Raw genomic sequence first — 18062 nt, forward strand, 5'->3', positions numbered from 1 at the left:
TCTGACTATTCTTAGGTTGAAGTTAATTGGTCCACCTGGGCCAAAGTCACTGTCAACGATGGACTTCTAAACTTGCGGAAACCTCCCATATGTGTCAATGTCCACGGTGTGTTCTCACACTGAACACCAGCACAGACTATGTGCCATCGCCTTGTTAACTCAGTCAACAACGAACCAGCTGCCATTCTGGGCTTGTTAAAAGGCACTTAAAAATCTGTTTTAGCTGCAAACCAATGTACATATTTATCATTTATCTAGATTCTACCATTTTTCTTCTGGATTAAATTAGGTTATCAGTGCAGAGTACTCAGTTAATTTTAGTTTCCTAAAGTTTTGTAATCTTTTCTTCAAATCAACAAAATAATTAAATTTAAGTTTAGTTCCTGAAAAAGTTTGCCTAAGTACAATTTACTTGGCTGAAAAATGAGAACTACATGACACAGCTTTTCTTTTTGCCTTAGTTATCTGAAAGCATTGAACTTAATTCAGGGCCCAGCTGTAAGGATTAGCTTGTCTCAAGTACCTAGCAGTAGCTAGTAGTAACAACTTCTTTACTTCCCCTAGGTGGTCTCATCAGATTTTATCTTGTTTTGTATTATATTCAAATTGTACATACGTCAAATCTCTGTGGAATAATTTACCAAATAGATGCTAAAGAAATCTGTCAGGATCATTTGTTGAGCAGTAAAGAAATGTGTTTACCAGAGTTTTAATTTGTGGAATAATTTTCATAAATATTGCACACAAAAATTTAATAACAACTAGTCTTCATATGTAGTGGTTAATTCTATTTTAATAATTCACATGCCTCAATCATTTTAAATTAAGTACTATCATATTGATTGCTTTTTCAGTAGTAAAGCAACAACTAATCAAAACAGTCATGTAACACAGAATTGAACATTTCCTACTGATGGTTTACCTACACTATTCCCAAGATGCTAAAACCTCCAAGAAGACTGGCCCAGGGACAAAAGGCCTGTAGTACTGTGAACTTGGAAATCACACAATTGATGATGGTCCTCACACTGGGACAGGCTGAAGTCCTTGGTTTCTGGGAGGTAAGACCTGGAGGAAAGGCAAGGCTGGAGGGGCCTCCCATATTCTCCCAGCCCAGTCTCCATGGGACTTATCTACTAACCAGGAAATTCCAGGAAAAGCAACCATTTGTCTTGAAAGCCCCAATCAGCCCAGGGCCCAGAAATGTATTGTTTAAGCTGGTCCCACACCCAGCGGGGACTAAGAGAATTTGGAACATCCAAACCCATCACCACCAACAACCCACTGCTACACCTTTCACTAACCTGCAATCCCAAAGCCCTGTATCTTATGGGAATAAAAATTTTGGACTTCACTTACTTATGGGAGGGTTTTGTTCTATTTGCTAAAAATTGACTAAAAATTAGGCAAATGTCATCTGGGTTTTGTTTGTTTACTACAGTCTCCAATACTCAACTATTCCAATATTAATATGAGAAGAAAGTGATTATCCATATTTAATTTAGCTAATTAAGTAAAATTTTGTTTTCAATACTATAACAGTTTACTAGCTATAACTGCTAAAAAGGTGCACAGATACATAACTCTACTGATTAACAGAGGTCATTTGTGAGAAAAATATTTTCCTTACATTATGATGATCCCATTATCAATGGAAAATGAGTCGGAAGGTAATCCAGCAATATTCCAGGCTCGAATTGTCACTGCTTCTCCCAGGATCCCCATAAGGGAATAATCATCAGAACAGGGGATATCTCTTCCTTTGCACAAATTTGTCCATTCCTTGGTTTGGTTCTTTAAGACATACACAGAAAGATATAAAAATGAGGCTGGAGATCACCAAATGAAAACTTTGTAAACTCCTTGATTATACTTTATTCATTGAGTCAACAAATCATTGCTGAAACTCTACCTCAAAAATGATTTATAGTTATCAGATTTTTTCAAATAAAATTATAATTTAGAAGGTCCACTATGTATTCAACTGAAAATTAATTATAGCCAATGCTAAGATAAAGTTTAGACAAATCACTTAACAAGTGAAGTCAGAATTTTGTGCCTGGAAAAAATAATTGCCAATTACTTGACGTAGAAGTTGGAAACCACCATGTTTTTCTTTAAATTACAAATATTCAGCAAGCCTAACACAATGTTATGGTATAAAAGTAAATCTAATTTGCACTGGGAGGGCCACAGAAAACATTTGTTTCTGGCTCTCACATGCCCTGGGGGAGGGACGATGGCGGGGCTATTAGGCACCAAGGATTGGGGCACATATTAGAGTTTGGGATATTCCATCTGGGGCACAGTTTGCTAAGATGCTTCAAGCCCAAGTTGACACTCAGAAAGTCAGAAGCCAAGGTCCAATTTGAAGTTACAGATAAAGAGTTCAGAAATAGTCAAACACAAGACAGAAGAGAAAATAGGTTAGGAAGAGACATGGGGAAGGCAGATATACATGGTGTTGGTACCAGCCCATGGGCAGAGGAGGATGCTGTGTGTGCAAAGTGGTGCAGGCGGAGAGGGCACAGTGGGCACTACTGTCTCCCTCAGGCTCCTGTTGAGTAGGTTCGACCAACATTGCCTTAGGTTTGCACACGAAAGGCCATGACACTTTGGGGAGAGTTGATGACTTTCATGACCTTGATTAGCCAGTTATTTTGTAGAATGCCCCACAATTGGGTCTGTATGATGTTCCCTCCTGATTCAGTTGAGGTTATGCAACTTTGGCAGGAATATCATAGAAATGATGTTGTGTTTTCATTGCATTCCATCAATGGTACATGATTTCAAATTGTTCATTTATTGATGATATTGATTTTAATCACTTGATTAAGGTGTCTTCCAGGCTTCTGTGTCATAATTCTGTGATCTTAGGTGTGATTAAAGCTTCTGTGGATGGTGGGACACAACACAAAGACACTCAGAAGAAAGGGAGAACTCTTTGTTACTTATAGCTCCAAATAAGAGAAAGCTGCCATACAGGAGGTTGCACACAGAAATGGAGTAACAGCAAGGTGTAACTGTGGGAGGCGGTTTATAGATGGTAAGCACGGTGGGGTGGGGTGAGCTAGGCTTCATGGGCTTCCTGGGGACTCAGTATTTTGAATAATTCCACAGGCATGAGGAAGAAAGGACCTTCCCTTCTGGGTGTTAGGTGTTGGGGGCCTCTGGAAGTTGGGTACATGCCTACTGTACCCCAGGAGTATTGGAGCCTCATAAGGAAAATGCTTGGGGTGAGGGATTAGCAAACTGCCCATGAAAGGGAATTCAAAGTTTTTAATCGTGATTCAAAACTGAGAGAAGATAGCACTTGTGAAATATTGTATTACAGCTTCTCCACTGCTAAGTTGCTCTTTTCCCCTTTCCCTTTGAAATTTGTCAGCATTTTGTGGGAAGATACTTTGTAACTATGTAAATATTCTGGGTTTTGTCAGGCACTCATTTTTGAAATTTATTAATTTATGTCTGTATAGATTTATCTTTTCTATTTTTTGTCTCTCTTTTTATTGAGGTATAATTGACATATAACACCATATTAGTTTCGGGTATACAACAGAATGATTCAATATTTGTAAGTATTGTGAAATGATCACATAATAAGTCTAGTTAACATCCATCACCATATATAGTTACAGAATTTTTTTTCCTTTCCTTTTTCATTTTCTCCTGATGAGAACTTTTAAGATCTACTCTTAGCAACTTTCAAATATACAATACAGTATTATTAACCATAGTCACCATGCTGTACATTACATCCATGACTTATTTATTTTATAATTGGAAGTTTGTACCCTTTGACTCCCTTCACCCATTTTGCCCGCATCTTTTCCTATTTTATTCAATGAGTTATAATAACGTTACCATCATTATTTATTGCTGATTTGGCCAGTGGGAGTACCTTTAAATTAAATTCTATGTCCTTTTGACATGTCCCTACCATTCTTTGGGCATTTCCATACTCTTGCTCAAAAAACATATTTCAGGCTTATCTTATAGTCAAGTCCGCACTGACCAAGGATAATCTTCCTATTTTAAGTTCAGCTGATTAGCAACCTTAACTGCATCTGCTGAGTCCGTTTGCCATGTGATGTAACATATCCACAGGTATAACACTAGAGGGCCAACACTGGGGTCAAATCCTTGCCGCTCACGGTACTTAATAACTATCACCTGGCTTTCCTGTTTGGTTTGGGTTGGTTGCTGACACCACGAACAGGTGTGTCTATGTAGGGAGGAGGAGCTGAGAGCATTTCCATTTTGGATTCTGCCTCCTAAGTATGCAGTTCCTACTGGCATGTTTTGATTTCTTTATTGTTAGGCTTTATTGTTTTTATTCTTTATTGTTGGGTTGCAGATTTTTGGGGAGGTCTGCAGGTTTTCTCAGATATGGCTTGATGCTGGAGTAGGCATGACAGCCAATGATATGCAGAAGAAGTAGAGAACATGAGAGCAATAGCTGCTGTGGAATGCTGTTTATAGTTGACAGTATGTTATCACAGAGAACTCTGGATTAAAAATTTAAGTGGCTCAACACAACTAGAAGGACGTGCAACTAGGAATATACAACTATGTACTGGGGAGATTTGGGGAGATAAAGCAGAAAAAAAAAAGATTAGCAACAGTTGTTAGCTCAGGTGCCAATCTTTAAGAAAAAATTTAAGTGGCTCAATTATACATCTGTAAGGGTGTGGCAACAGCAGAGAATAACTGAAATGAATATGAGGGACTCTGAACAACCATCTCAAAATATAAGCCAAAGGCCTTGGCTGGTAATCAGTGGTAAGAGAGATGGTGGAAATGGAAAACTGACCATTAAGGGTGTCATCTTGGTGAAAAAAATTCCATCACCACCAAAACGGTTTTGACTTTGATTATTGGCAGGGAAAGGTCAGTTAGAAAATTCACATTAATTCAACTCCAGGGCTTGTATGTCCTCACAGCACTCTAAGATTCTGTTTCAGAGACTGACATGGACATTGCAGTTGAAGTACTGTGGGCCCAGCTATCCCAGGAGAATTGGACTTTTCTGTGTTTCACTTATAAAGAGTACCAGAAACTCTACAAAGGGGTCGATGAATAATTGACAACTACTCTGATTCAAGTTTGGAGGGAGGTGTTCCAGCTATTTATTGAGGGCTCTTGTTATCCTGGGACTTTGATGCTAGAAAAGAACCAAGATTTTATCTTAGTTGGGTTTCCCAGAAGCACACTCTGAGATGAAGATTTATGTGAAGTGATTTATTAAGGAAGGGATGCAGGGGAAGCAGGAGAAGGATAGGGAAGAAGCCAATAAAAGGTGAGAGGGGGCTGACTCCACGGCCTAGTGGTTGGGTTTGGAGCACTCTGCTTCAGCAACCCAGGTTTGCAGGTTTGGATCCCAGGCATGGACCTACACCACTTGTTAGCCATGCGTGATGGCAACCCACATACAAAATAGAGGAAGACTGGCACAGACGTTAGCTCAAGGCAAATCTTGCGCAAGTGAAAACATGAAGATTGGCAATAGATGTTAGCTCAGGCCAAATCTTCCTCAGCAAGGTGAGGGATCTGCCAAATTTCTGCAGCAGTGGCTTCAGCTTGATCCTACAGAAAGTGTAAGTTATTCCCTGGAGTTGTCCCAACCAGAAGGAAGGGCGATGGACTCTCATGCCCCAACTTCTGTCAGTCATTCATTAGGTCTGAGCCAGAGGGAAGTAAATTGCCCAGCAATTCTAGCTCTCCAAGCATTGGGCAAAGTGGGTTCTAAGAACCCAAGGGAAGTTTGCCAAAAAAAGAGACACAGGTGCTGGTTGTTGGATGTGAAAACACAGGAAGCCAGGAAGGGATCCAGGCAGAGCACTGACTTTGTCACTATAACCCTTGTGCTTAGAACTGAATGGGAAGCTTTTGATGGGATGTGAACTGCCAGCTGCCCTAAGAGGAGAGGAAAAAAACAAAAGAGAGATTATGGAGTATGACTCAGAGAACGAATTCATGGGAAGGAACAGCGACATTCAAGACTTGTTAAGAAAAGTCACAGCCTAGGTTGCTATAGTGAAGCAAAGAAGGGACAAAACTGCCTTCAAGCCTTCGTGGAGATGAGATGGGATGGGATGGCTACTTGAACCAGGGTTGGGGACAGTGGATTAAGTTCACAGAAAGAACTATGAGCTTTGGTTGTATCTTGTGTCTACCTTGAGTGTCACTTGGCTTTTGTCATTAAATTCTGAGGTCTTAGTTCTGGACCTCAACACTCCCTTGAAGCATTTGTGTGGTGGTCTGACTGGCAGCCCCCATTCTGGTAGAAGTGAGTGACTGCTGTGTCAGCAAGACGCAGTGCCTTGAAACGAGTCTGTCAGAGGGCTGGGTTGGGAGGAATGGTACTGGCTCATACACTTTCAGCATGGCCCTGGAACACTAAACAGGAGCCGGTGCAGACACCCAGGGGTATGCTGGGGGCCAAGAGAGAAGGGTAAAGGTGGCTGCAACTACTCCTTCCACTGTTCCAAGTTGATACAGGAGAGTAGAAAGAGCGCTAAATTAGGATTCGGGTGACTACAAGTCTCATTCCTGCTCTGTCATTAACCAGTTGTGTGGCCTGAGCAATTCTCTGAATCTTTATAAGTCTCAGTGTCTGAAATTGTCGAGGAAACAAGGCTATTACTAGGTAAATAGTGTCATCTTAAATGTTAACTATTTGAACTATAAGATGTTAACACCATAACCATAGACAGTCATTCAAAGATACGAGTGAAAAGGCAAAGCTAAAAAGAATATGAAGGTCATGCACCAGGACAAGGGCTACCAGAACCCAGAAGACTAAAGACAGAAGTACCACTTATGTGAGGATTTTAAACCAGTTTGGTTAAAAACAAACAAATCAAAACAGTAGCCCTCAAGAATCAACCCTGCTTAAGAGAAAGCCCCAACATTAAGTGAAGCTCACTTAAGACCACGTGCAAGCAAATGCTTTGTAAAATGACAAAGGTGAGTTGTTTCGTTTTTCTCTCCTTGCTTGACACAAAAACGTATTGCCAAATGTTTGAATTTGTCTCTTCTCTGTACCTTCCTTTTCTTTTTCTTTTAGTTCTTTTACTTTTTCTAAATCTCTCCTCCTGCTTTGACAGGGCCACGTCCTGGGTGGGATGCCAGTTTAATTTTCCTAAAGAGAGCTGAAGAATACACTGGGTCCCATTCAGGAAGGGACTGAAAAGCGGAAGAAAAATGAGGAGAAGAAATAGGATTAGGAGTTGGGTCAGGGAGAAGAAGACAAGCAGAGACCATCAAAGGGGAGGGAACTCGAAGCAGGGGACCCGGCATTGGTTTTCTAAGGAAGAAGCAGCGCCCCACTTGGGTTCCAGGCCGTCTCACCTCTTCCTTCTGTAAAGTTGCAGTCTCTTAAGTTATTTGGAAATGATTTATTACTGAGACTCATAGGGAGGAACTGATTAACCCTCCACCGCCACCCCTCCCGGGCCCCAAATCCTGATATCTTTATACTTGCTCAGGAACTGAAATGTTATCATTAGGCCCTGCCATCTCATTACATTTTAAAGTAGATCTTTTTGTTTCTAAAACAATTCGTTTTAGAAGAGTATTTGATATAGCATCTTCTGGCTACCAATCTAATTTAAAGAAAAAATAAAATACACAACTGAAAATCACTTAAAAACATTTTGCTCCTCGTACTTACCAACCAACCAACCAAGATCCCTAAGATTAATGTTGGCTGTAATGAGAGGGTCTGGAAGAGATCTTAGAAATCGATTAGTATTCCTACCTGTCGATAGTTCGACGTAAAGGCTCCCAGGTAGGCGACAACTCCAGAGGAAATGAGGATGTCACCTGTCAGGTTGATGTACAGCTGCCCCAACTCCAGGGCGGATTGGCTCCACCGCGTTTTCTCACCCCCAAGGCCTCCAATCAACTGCTCAGCTCGCTCCAACTTTTTGCTGCACAAGTCAACCTCAAAACAGAAGTGAGCATCATCAATGTCCGCAAGGAGAATGACTTAAAAATCCTGCAAGATTTTACCGCCAGAGATAAATTATTTTTTTAATTACAAACCCACGCCTGGAATTCTCTTTTAACTCTCTAAAAGAAAAATGTGAGAGATCTTACTTTAAATACTGGAAAGTCCATTACCTTTAAGAATTTTTTTTTCATAATAAAGTGTGTACTTTAACACAATTTATGAAATTCATAATGGATATTTATCATATAACGCAAAGAACAGCTCTATTTAAGGAAATGACCTATAATATGAGATACTGAAAGTTAATTAAGTAATAAAGCACATTCTCTTGCAAATATAGATGTTTTCCCTCTATTCAAATAATCTAAATGCATTTTATTTTAAATATTCTATGAACATTTTTCTCCTCATTTAACTTCTGGTTGATTTAATGATAATTTTAAAAGTTAAATGTTTAAAAGTTTTAATAATTTATGCTTAGCTACAAAGCACAATTTTCAAGTTGTTAGATTGCGTCAACTGACTCAGATACTTGCAATTAACCTTAAATTAGGACATCAGTCAATAGCTGAGAGCCTTCTTTGTGCCTAAGACTGTCAACCAAATCTGATTACATGTAATTAAGCAATGTGATTTAAAAAAAGAAAAAGGCTAATTATGAAGGTGACAAACCCGGGGAAAAGCCATTTCAACCATGCACTAGAAATACTTCAGGAGAATATCTGAATTATTTTTATTTAATTTTGAGTGACTTAGCATCATTATTTTTAGAAGAAAACAAAATTAAGGGTTAGCTTAAGGTTCAAAATGAAATAATTTACATGAAAAGAGGAAATAAATAATTGATAAAAGCAGAGACATTTAGATTACTTTGGAATAACAGTTTGTCTTATACTTTTTCCTAATGCTATTAATATTTATATTAAATAAACACTTTTAGATTAAAAGATATAAAATACTATATGAGTTTATCGAAAGATAGGTTTAAAAAAGCAAAAGGTGGGGCCGGCCCTGGGGCCTAGTGGTTAAATTTGACTTGATCTGCTTTGTTGGCCTGGGTTTGGTTCCTGGACATGCACCTACACCACCCTTCAGTGGCCATGCTGTGGTGGTAACCCACGTACAAAATAGAGGAAGATTGGCACAGATGTTAGCTCAGGGCAAATCTTCCTCAGCAAAAAAAAAAAAAGAAAGAAAGAAAGAAAAGAAAAGAAAGCAAAAGGTATGTAATTGGTAATACTTTTGATACTTCCTAAATTTAAACCTTTTCTTTTTTAACTTTACCCCTTTTAATATCTTCTGTATTCCTAGCTTCTCTCTTCATCCATTCTTCTTTTAACAATGTTTACAATAAACTGAATCAGGTCTTAGACTATAATAAAGTTACCATCAGAAACTACTAAGTAAAAACACTTTAGCTAAAATTTCTCCTCCAAAAGCAGATTTTTAGTACATATACATGCATACATTCATTTTATATTACCGTAATCTTCCAACATTTTCTTATAAAAAGTAAATAAAAATTTCAAACATACAGCAGAGTTGAAAAATGTTTACAGCGAGCAACCAGATACCTATTAGTTATATTATTTAAACTAAAACTGACCACTTGGAACTCATGCCCAATAATAGGTCACAGTTCTAAAGATTAGCACAATATCGTATATTTGTTACAAATATAGAACTTGTGTACTTGTCTTAGAGAAAGAGGCAGTCTGGGCCGTGGGAAAGAGCATAGCTATTAGGGTCAGATTGCCTGGGTTCAGACTTAGCCTTTAATGCTTAGAAGCTGGGTTGACCACAGGCAAGTTGCTTAACCTTTCTGTGCTTTAGTTTCCATAAATTGGTCCAAAAAGATTACCTCCCTCAGAGGCTGTTGTGAGAATAAATGAAATAATACACACTGCTTGCAGAACAATGGTGCCTTGCACTTAATAAGCACTCAATAAATATTAACTGTTATAAAATATTTTCACATTTTTTTTCCTGGAGCATAATCAGACTTTAGCAATTAATTTTTGCAAATGGTGTCTCTACAGAAGTTAGAGGAATGTTTCTCATCTTACAAACATTTTCAGTGGACACAGTATGGTTCTGGGCATTGAGTTCTCTTTTTTCTTTTTAAAGATTTTATTTTTTCCTTTTCCTCCCCAAAGCCCCCTGGTACATAGTTGTATATTCTTAGTTGTGGGTCCTTCTAGTTGTGGGATGTGGGATGCCGCCTCAGAATGGCCTGATGAGCAGTGATATGTCTGCGCCCAGGATCCAAACCAGTGAAACCCTGGGCCGCTGAAGCAGAGTGTGTGAACTTAACCACTCAGCCACACGGCTGGCCCCTGGGCATTGAGTTTTAATTTCAGCTCTGCCATGAACGGTTTATAACCTAAGTCACTTACCACTCTGGTTCTCCATCTCCTTATCTATAACATGAAGAGTGATTTAAATAGTCTAGCTCAAAATTCTAGTAATCTAAGGCAGAGATGACTGGCAATTTTTTTGAAAGGACCAGAAAGTAAATATTTTAGGCTTGTGAGCCAAGAGGCATAATCGAGGACACTAGGTAGGTACTTACATAATGTCAAAGAGCCAATTGACATTATATAAGTCAATGACATTATATGTAAGTCTTTAACAATGTCAAAACCATTGTTAGCTTGTGGACTGTATGAAAACAGGCAACAGTGGGTTTGGCCGGTGGGCCATAGCTTGCCAGACCCTGAACAGGAAGAAAACAGGATTGCTGTGTTATGTGCTGGTGTGCATATCATTCTTTTTTTTTTTTCCACAGGGAAAATTCATGCTGAGCTAACATCTATTGACAATCTTCATCTTTTTTCTTCTTCTCTTCCCCAAAGCCCCAGGACATGGTTGCATATCTGATAGTTGTAGGTTCTTCTAGTTCTTCTACGTGAGCCACTGCCACAGCATGGCAACTGACAGGTGGTGTGGGTCCACGACCGGGAGGTGAACCTGGGTTGCTGAAGCAGTGAGAGCGCTCAATTTTAACCACTAGGCCACCAGGGCTGGCTCACAAACATTATTCTTGTTGATGATAATTGAGGACTTGACCATATTTGTCTGTTTTGCCCCATACCTGGTTTTCCAAGTCAGCCTTCTTTTGTTTGTTGAGTTCGAGCGTGTCCTGGAGCCTGGCCAGCTTGTCCTGAACCTCCCGCAGGGCTGCCTGCTTCTTCCTAAGCCCATCCATGGCAATTTTGAGCTCCCCTTCAGCTGAAGCCAGTTTTATCTTTTTGGGAGCCACTATTTTTGCCACTCTGCAAAAAGTAAAATTGGAAAGGGAAATATACATTTAACATTCTGGCGCACTTTCTATCACTGAATTTACTTTTCTAATATCCTTACTATCACTCAACACACATTTTTATACAAAATCTATACTGATTTCCATATTCTATATTTCACCTAAGAATCAGTCAAACCTGATCCCAGCACATAAGAAATGACTATTAAAATACATACTAAATTTGCATAATGTTTTCAAATAAGAAATAATAAGATAATAATAAGAAAAATTATTTCAATAATTTTTCTACCTAAAATAAAATATTCAATTGTTAGCCAGTGTAAATTTTGGTGATTTTGCAAAAGGAGAATAGCATATTCATGGAGAATATTACAATGTTTATAGAAACTAGCCAAATTCATTAAGGCTTAATTCTGATGAGGAGAAAGGAAGGTATTTAATCTACATCATTTTGCTTTTTAAAAAACCTTTCAGAATATACCCTTAACTAAAACCAGCTATCTTACAAATACGTATTTTGGTAATAAAAGGGACATAGAGGCAAAAGAATGGATCTAAATTCTCTTCTCTTTATCTGGAAAACGAAGTCAGTCAAGTACTCGTTCCAAACAAATGATAAAATATGAAATTAAAATTTATCAATAGCATAATATATAATGGGCAAAAAAATATATAGTGTGTAATACATATGTACAATGATCCAAATTGTGTATGAGTTTGAATGACATCCTGCTTTTTGAAGAAACGACCAATATTTTTTACTCTGGTATATCATATAAATGGTTCTCATACAATCACCAAAGAAAGGCTCCTTGTCTCACAAGGAATACTATTATACCAGCGGTTTTCAAAATGCGGTCTGGGACACGGCCCCTCCTCTTCAAGGAGTCCATGAGGTCCTCCCTTGTCCAGCTAAACCTCACTGAGAGGCTGTATTTCCTTCATACACTTGTGGGGATCAGAATTGACCACCTCAAAATATGTCTCTTTGGCTTGATTATTTTTAAGAAAAAAAGACTCTGAAAAAAACTTTGACCTGCCCCCCTAACTGCCTAAAAGAATTTAAGATAAAAGGCCTGTCCCCAGGACAGGCCATCACCAGAAATAACCCTGGGTATCATAGACTGTGAGGGTCCTGGCTCGGCCCATTCTTATCTACCAAACATCTGCTTTTCCATCTCCATGTGAATTGCCTTCCTCCCCTTTGAAGCCCCAAAACACTACCCCCAGCACCCTCCTCTGTCTTTAGCAAAGATGGTACTTAAGGGAGCAGCCTCTGCCATTTTGGCGAGTGGCTCAGCTTTCCTGGGTCTCTCCCATGGATACACGTTATAAAGCTTTGTTTGATTTTCTTCTGTTGTTCTGTCTCATGTCAGTTTAATTCATAGCCCAGCCAAAACGACCCCAAGGGTAGAGGATTCGTCTTTTTCCCCTACACACTTCAGTCAAAGCAATCTATTGCAACAGATTGAACGAAGAAGCAGATTTGAGAGTCCAGCTGTCTCTCATTAAACTGCATATTAAAGAGATTTGCAAAAATATAAAATATCACCACTCTTCGCACAACTTGTTTCGAAAGTGTGGGTTTTCTAAAAATAAAATGTTATTTATGCCATTTTTTTGTTGCTATTTTAAAATGAATTAAATATTTCTCAGTTTTAATTTCTAATATGGTAGATAAACAAAAGTTTTGGGGGTCTTCAACAATTTTTAGGAGTGTAAAGGGTTCCCAAGTCCAAAAAGTATTATATTATTTAATTGGTATATTCTTGCCTCCAGTAAATACGTAAACACGTAGCAAGAATTAGACATAATTTTCTGAGGAGCCTCTCACCTATGTAGCTTTTAAGTTTCATATTGCCTAACTGACCAAACCTGAAAATAAAACCTATCAGTTAGTTTTCTCTCTGTCAGTCCTTACCTATCATACGAATCCATTGCTATGACCCATTTGCACAGACCTTCAGCTGCTGTGGAAGCATTTCTAATCTTTTCTGGAACAAAATCTGGATTTGGAATATAATTTTTTCTTATGATATTCATATAAGCTGGAGGAATACTGTCCTTGTCATACTCATGAAGTGACTGTAGAAACCTAATGTCACCAAGAAGTCTCTTAGCTGGACCCCAGAAATCCTCTATTTTTTTGCCTGAACCTGTGGGGTCTGGTATTTTGTCTGCTTTGATGCCTTTCAAGATGCATATGGCTTCCATGACGAGCTTGACGCCAGCGGGAGGACTCTTCATGGATTTTACCACAGTAATGTCCTTAAAACAACAACAAGCTCATTACTAAAAAAAGAATTGTTTGTTTATATATAACTTGTCACTGGTTGCTAATTTCAAACTAAGCCATAAGCTATAGAAACTCCCTCTGTCCAGTGGGTGGAAAGAGTGACAGTGATCCTACTGCATCAAGAAGCATTGAGAAGTTTGTCCCAAAGGAAAAATTTAAAACAAAAAAGAATTATAGAAAGATACCCTATGTGAGATTACTTATGACATGAAGTGTACTTCAAAAATACATAAAGGAGAGATTTGGGTGTCACAAAGTAAGAGTTTTGCAGCTTCTTAAAAACTATAAAAATAATAAGATGCCAACATTAGAAAAATCCAGAGAAATTATACATATGAAGGTCTCCTATAATCCTATGATATAGTGTAAACTTTTTCATTTACATTCTTCCATATATTTTTCTATGTGTATATCCTGCAAACCAGTGTATATGCCATATTTTAACCAATAGAATCACAGTATACATAACATATATGCTGTTCTAAAACCTGTCCTATTTCAATAACAATATATAGTAAATATCCTTTCCATGCTAGAAAACATTTACAAACATAAACATTTACAGTCTTCTGATGTATAGATAGGAGTCATAATTCTAATACCCTATCTATGCTTTTTCTCTATTTTTTGCTATTGCGATTGCCATGTTGAATTAAAGACTTTATGCCTTTTATTTTGAAAGCTTTTGACACATATTGACAAGTCACTCTTTAGAAAGTATACAAGGGTACTTGCTTTGCTACATACACCCTTAGCAACACTGGTGGGCATTCTGATAGGCAAAAGAAATTTTATGTTAATCTGCATTTTTTTAAATACAAGTGGGGTAGGATATATTTTCATGTTTATTGACTATTTGTATTTCTTCTCTTGTAAATTACTTCTTTATATCATTTACTATCTTATCTTAGAGCTACTTTTTTTTCTTAGTAAGAAAAGCTCTTTCTGTAAGAGCTGTTTACATAAGGCATATTAATTAATATTAATATTAATCTTTTGTTTCCCATGTATTTCAAATATTTTTCCTCAGTGTTTCTAAACTTCTATCCATAGTGCTTACATCAAACAAAATGTGTTGGGTTTTAGGTACCAAAATTTACTACTTTTTAAAATATTTTATTAATTATGAAAAATACAAAAGAGTGTCAGAGTATATACATTACAAACAATATTGCTTGGTATTTTTTTGTTTTTGTGATTTTTCTCATACCAAAGAAATCCTAGGTCCTAGGCAATGCCAAGATCATAAACATCTGACTTACATTTTCTATTACTTTGCAGTAATATAACTATTTATTTTTAAATTTCAATCTGAAATCTATTTTTGAGTAAGGTGTGAAGAAAGCATCTAACACTCTCTCCCCACCCCACTCAAAGGTTTAGCCAAGATTCTCAACTCTGTTTTTAAAAATTCACCTTTATCTCTCTTAATTGAAATGTTCCCCTTTCACATATTAATTTCTAATACTACATTTCACCAAATCTAAGACATGCTATTATAAACATAACATTGTAAGCCATATTATTATTTTATATATCACCAAAAAAAAAAAACAGACCCACATTGACACAATACTTGATCACATTTACTGTAAGGTGTATCCCAATTACAAACGTGTCTAAATATAAAAAGAGGTGCACCTTACAATCAAAATGTACACGTGTCTTACGCCTCTGTCCATTATTGTAGTGCAAAGCTGTTAAGCAAAGCTCTTGAAATAAAAAGAGTAATAGGTTATAACGTCTGGCAGCTTTCTTCTTTTTTAAAAATTGTCTTAGTCGTGCACACGCATTTCTTCTTTCAGGTGAATTAGGGAATCTTTCTGCCAGTCTGAAATGATTCCCATCGTATTCAAAGTGGAGACTAATTTGGAGAGGTTTCAGCCTGCAGTGATAAGCGCTTTCCGGAGCTGCGATGACACCTCTCCCGGCACGAGTGGGCCGGCGCTCTTACCTGTGCGGTGAGAGTGTCCAGGGCGGTGAGCGCGGACTCTAATATCGGCAAGGCCCCCGCCAGGTCAGCGTCACATTCGTCTTTGATGGCTTTGGCAGCCATCGCTTGCTCATTTGCTATTGTTTCATCAGCCTTCACTATTTTTTCAGTTTTGGCAACTTCTACAGACTCCTTCTCGATGATCACCATCATCTCATCGACCTCTTTGCTGGCAACTTTTAACTGAGGGTGCAGAGCCTCCAGCTCTACTTGCATCGTGGCGACCTGAGATGCAGCAGAATCCAGTTTATCCAAACCCACTTCGTACCTCTTCTTCATTTTCATTACTTCACTGAAAGCAAAGAGATAAAACAAGGTTGGTCGTCAGGCTCCATATCCTACTTCAAAGAAAAAAAGGAAGTGTTCTTGAGCTTTTGAGGCTTTTTTAAGGTACAACTAAAGAAGTGGTCTGAAAGAGTTTCACATACATTAACAATTTGTTAAAAAAATATAAACTGTAGAAAATCGGATGTGCTCCATTAAGAGCAGACACTATGTCTTGCTCCTCTCTGTATTTCCAGTACCTAGCACAATATCTAGGCATACAATATATATTCAGAAGTTATTCTCTTTTATTTATTATACACTAGGTAGAAGGCAAAGAGTATCCTATACGAAAATGAACGGTGTACCTCTAAAACTACGCACCTTGGGAAGTTTATTCCAACACTGTGGGTCCTTAAAACCTTTTTATAATCACTTCTTTTAAATAGACTTTGACGCTCAGAGTATATTATTTTGAATGTTGCCAAAGGTGGCAAATGACTTTAAGATGTATCCAATATGTTGAAATAGGAATGTTTATCAAGACAAAAGTGACAAATAGGATAGATAATAAACCTCAACTTTTTTTTTTTTGGTGCAAAATGATTATAAGGTAATAATAATTGGTTAGAAATAACATAATATTTTAATGTACTTTAAAATTTTTATCTGCATTCATATATGTTCTCTAGATAATCATCCAGAGAAATATGTAGAGAAAACTATTCTTCTTTATAATTTGTTTCATTTTAAATATTTGATATACCACAATGTTTCAATGTAAAAGGTGACACCTTTTAGAAATCCTCTTCAAACAGTAGGCTGGAGTGGGTAAGGATCGGCCTGCTAATTGTCTAAAGGGAGAAGCACTCTCTTAACTGAGTGTTTTACTGGCTTAGTCGGAATAGGTAACCAGGAGAACACTGAAAAACCGTCAGAAAAAAATCAAATTTAGAGGTGAGGGCATGCCACATTTTTGTCACCTGTTGGTTCCCTCTGAGTTAGCAAAATATCTGACAGGACTGAGAACCCAGGGGACTGGATACATGAGACCATATTACCCGTGAGTTCGGTTTCAGTTGGAACCTTGTGGAGCAAGCACAGGAAAGGTCTCGCTCCTGCCAGCAGGAAGCAGTTTCAATGTTCTGGGTCATCTAAACCACTGGTTTCCTGGCAGGTGACCTGAGAACTTGCTGCCAGGTTCCAGTACTACCTGGCTATAGAGAGATCTGAAGGCTTCAGCTATTAAGGGAAGAGTAACTACGGGGTGGGGGGCGGGGGGATTCCAGTTGATGTAAATGAGAATTTTTTTAAAAAAGAGGAAAATTTGAAAGGCAAATAAGAATATCCAAAAGTGCCTAGAAAATATTATTTCAACTTCTCTATAAGTTTGCATCTCAATTTTATAATCTTTCTTTCAGTTAGGACAGCCTTTTTTTTTTTTTTTAAAGATTGGCACCTGAGCTAACAACTGTTGCCAATCTTCTTTTTTTTTTCTGCTTTACCTTCCCAACCCCCCCGTACATAGTTGTATATCTTAGTTGTAGGTCCTTGTAGTTGTGGGATGTGGGATGCCACCTCAATGTGGCCTGACAAGTGGTGCCATGTCTGCACCCAGGATGCGAACCCTGGGCTACTGCAGTGGAGCGCACAAACTTAACCACTCGGCCACGGAGCCAGCCCCTAGGACAGTCTTAAACATTGTGAGCATACACTCAAACAGAGACATCAGTGATATTCAAAATTCAATCAGACTCTCCAAGAGGTTCTGATCCTCCTAGAAGGGAAAATATGGAGGGAAAAAAAGCAAGATTCCATTAAGTTAAAAATCATAAGATCTATATGGAGAGATCATAATCTTGATAGCCAAAGAAATAACAAAATTCAGCCAAGTCATGTAGCAGCCTTGGGTGGCAGCTGCCCATTTCACTAGGTAGATGGAAAAATACTAATGGTGTGATTCAAACCCGGGGTGTGGACTATGGTGAGTGGGAAACGCTGAGGCCCAGCTGCAGAAGGGCATCCCAACAGGCGCTACAAATACGGACGAGGAGTGTTCCACCGTATCCAGGCAGCATCTGGACAATGAGAAAAGGTGCTTCAAAACACCTGAGACTGGGTTAGCTACAGGAAGGTTTAGAATTGACAATAGTTAATATACAAAAATTAAACTCAGCGTGAATATTTGTGTGTTAAGGAATTTGTGCACATTTGATGTTTTAAGGTTTTTTTAATATTTAAAAGAATTTGGTCTGTTAGATTAACAGATCAGCCTTGTAATCTAAGG

The 18062-nt window shown here is 38.1% G+C and overlaps 1 protein-coding gene across 3 annotated transcripts in view; it reads right to left on the reverse strand.

Annotated features, from left to right (window-relative positions):
• DNAH7 (dynein axonemal heavy chain 7) overlaps positions 1-18062 on the reverse strand; it is a 235229-nt gene that overhangs the window by 72491 nt on the left and 144676 nt on the right. For all 3 annotated transcript variants that reach the window (XM_070581701.1, XM_070581700.1, XM_070581702.1), the window contains 5 exons: positions 15473-15803; positions 13144-13490; positions 11052-11232; positions 7763-7948; positions 1631-1794 (listed from right to left, as the gene is read on the reverse strand). In XM_070581701.1, the coding sequence (XP_070437802.1) occupies positions 1631-1794; positions 7763-7948; positions 11052-11232; positions 13144-13490; positions 15473-15803 (1209 nt within the window). The remainder of the gene's footprint in view (positions 1-1630; positions 1795-7762; positions 7949-11051; positions 11233-13143; positions 13491-15472; positions 15804-18062) is intronic.

This window comes from Equus przewalskii, chromosome 17 (assembly GCF_037783145.1).
Source record: "Equus przewalskii isolate Varuska chromosome 17, EquPr2, whole genome shotgun sequence".
Taxonomy (NCBI): Eukaryota; Metazoa; Chordata; class Mammalia; order Perissodactyla; family Equidae; genus Equus; species Equus przewalskii.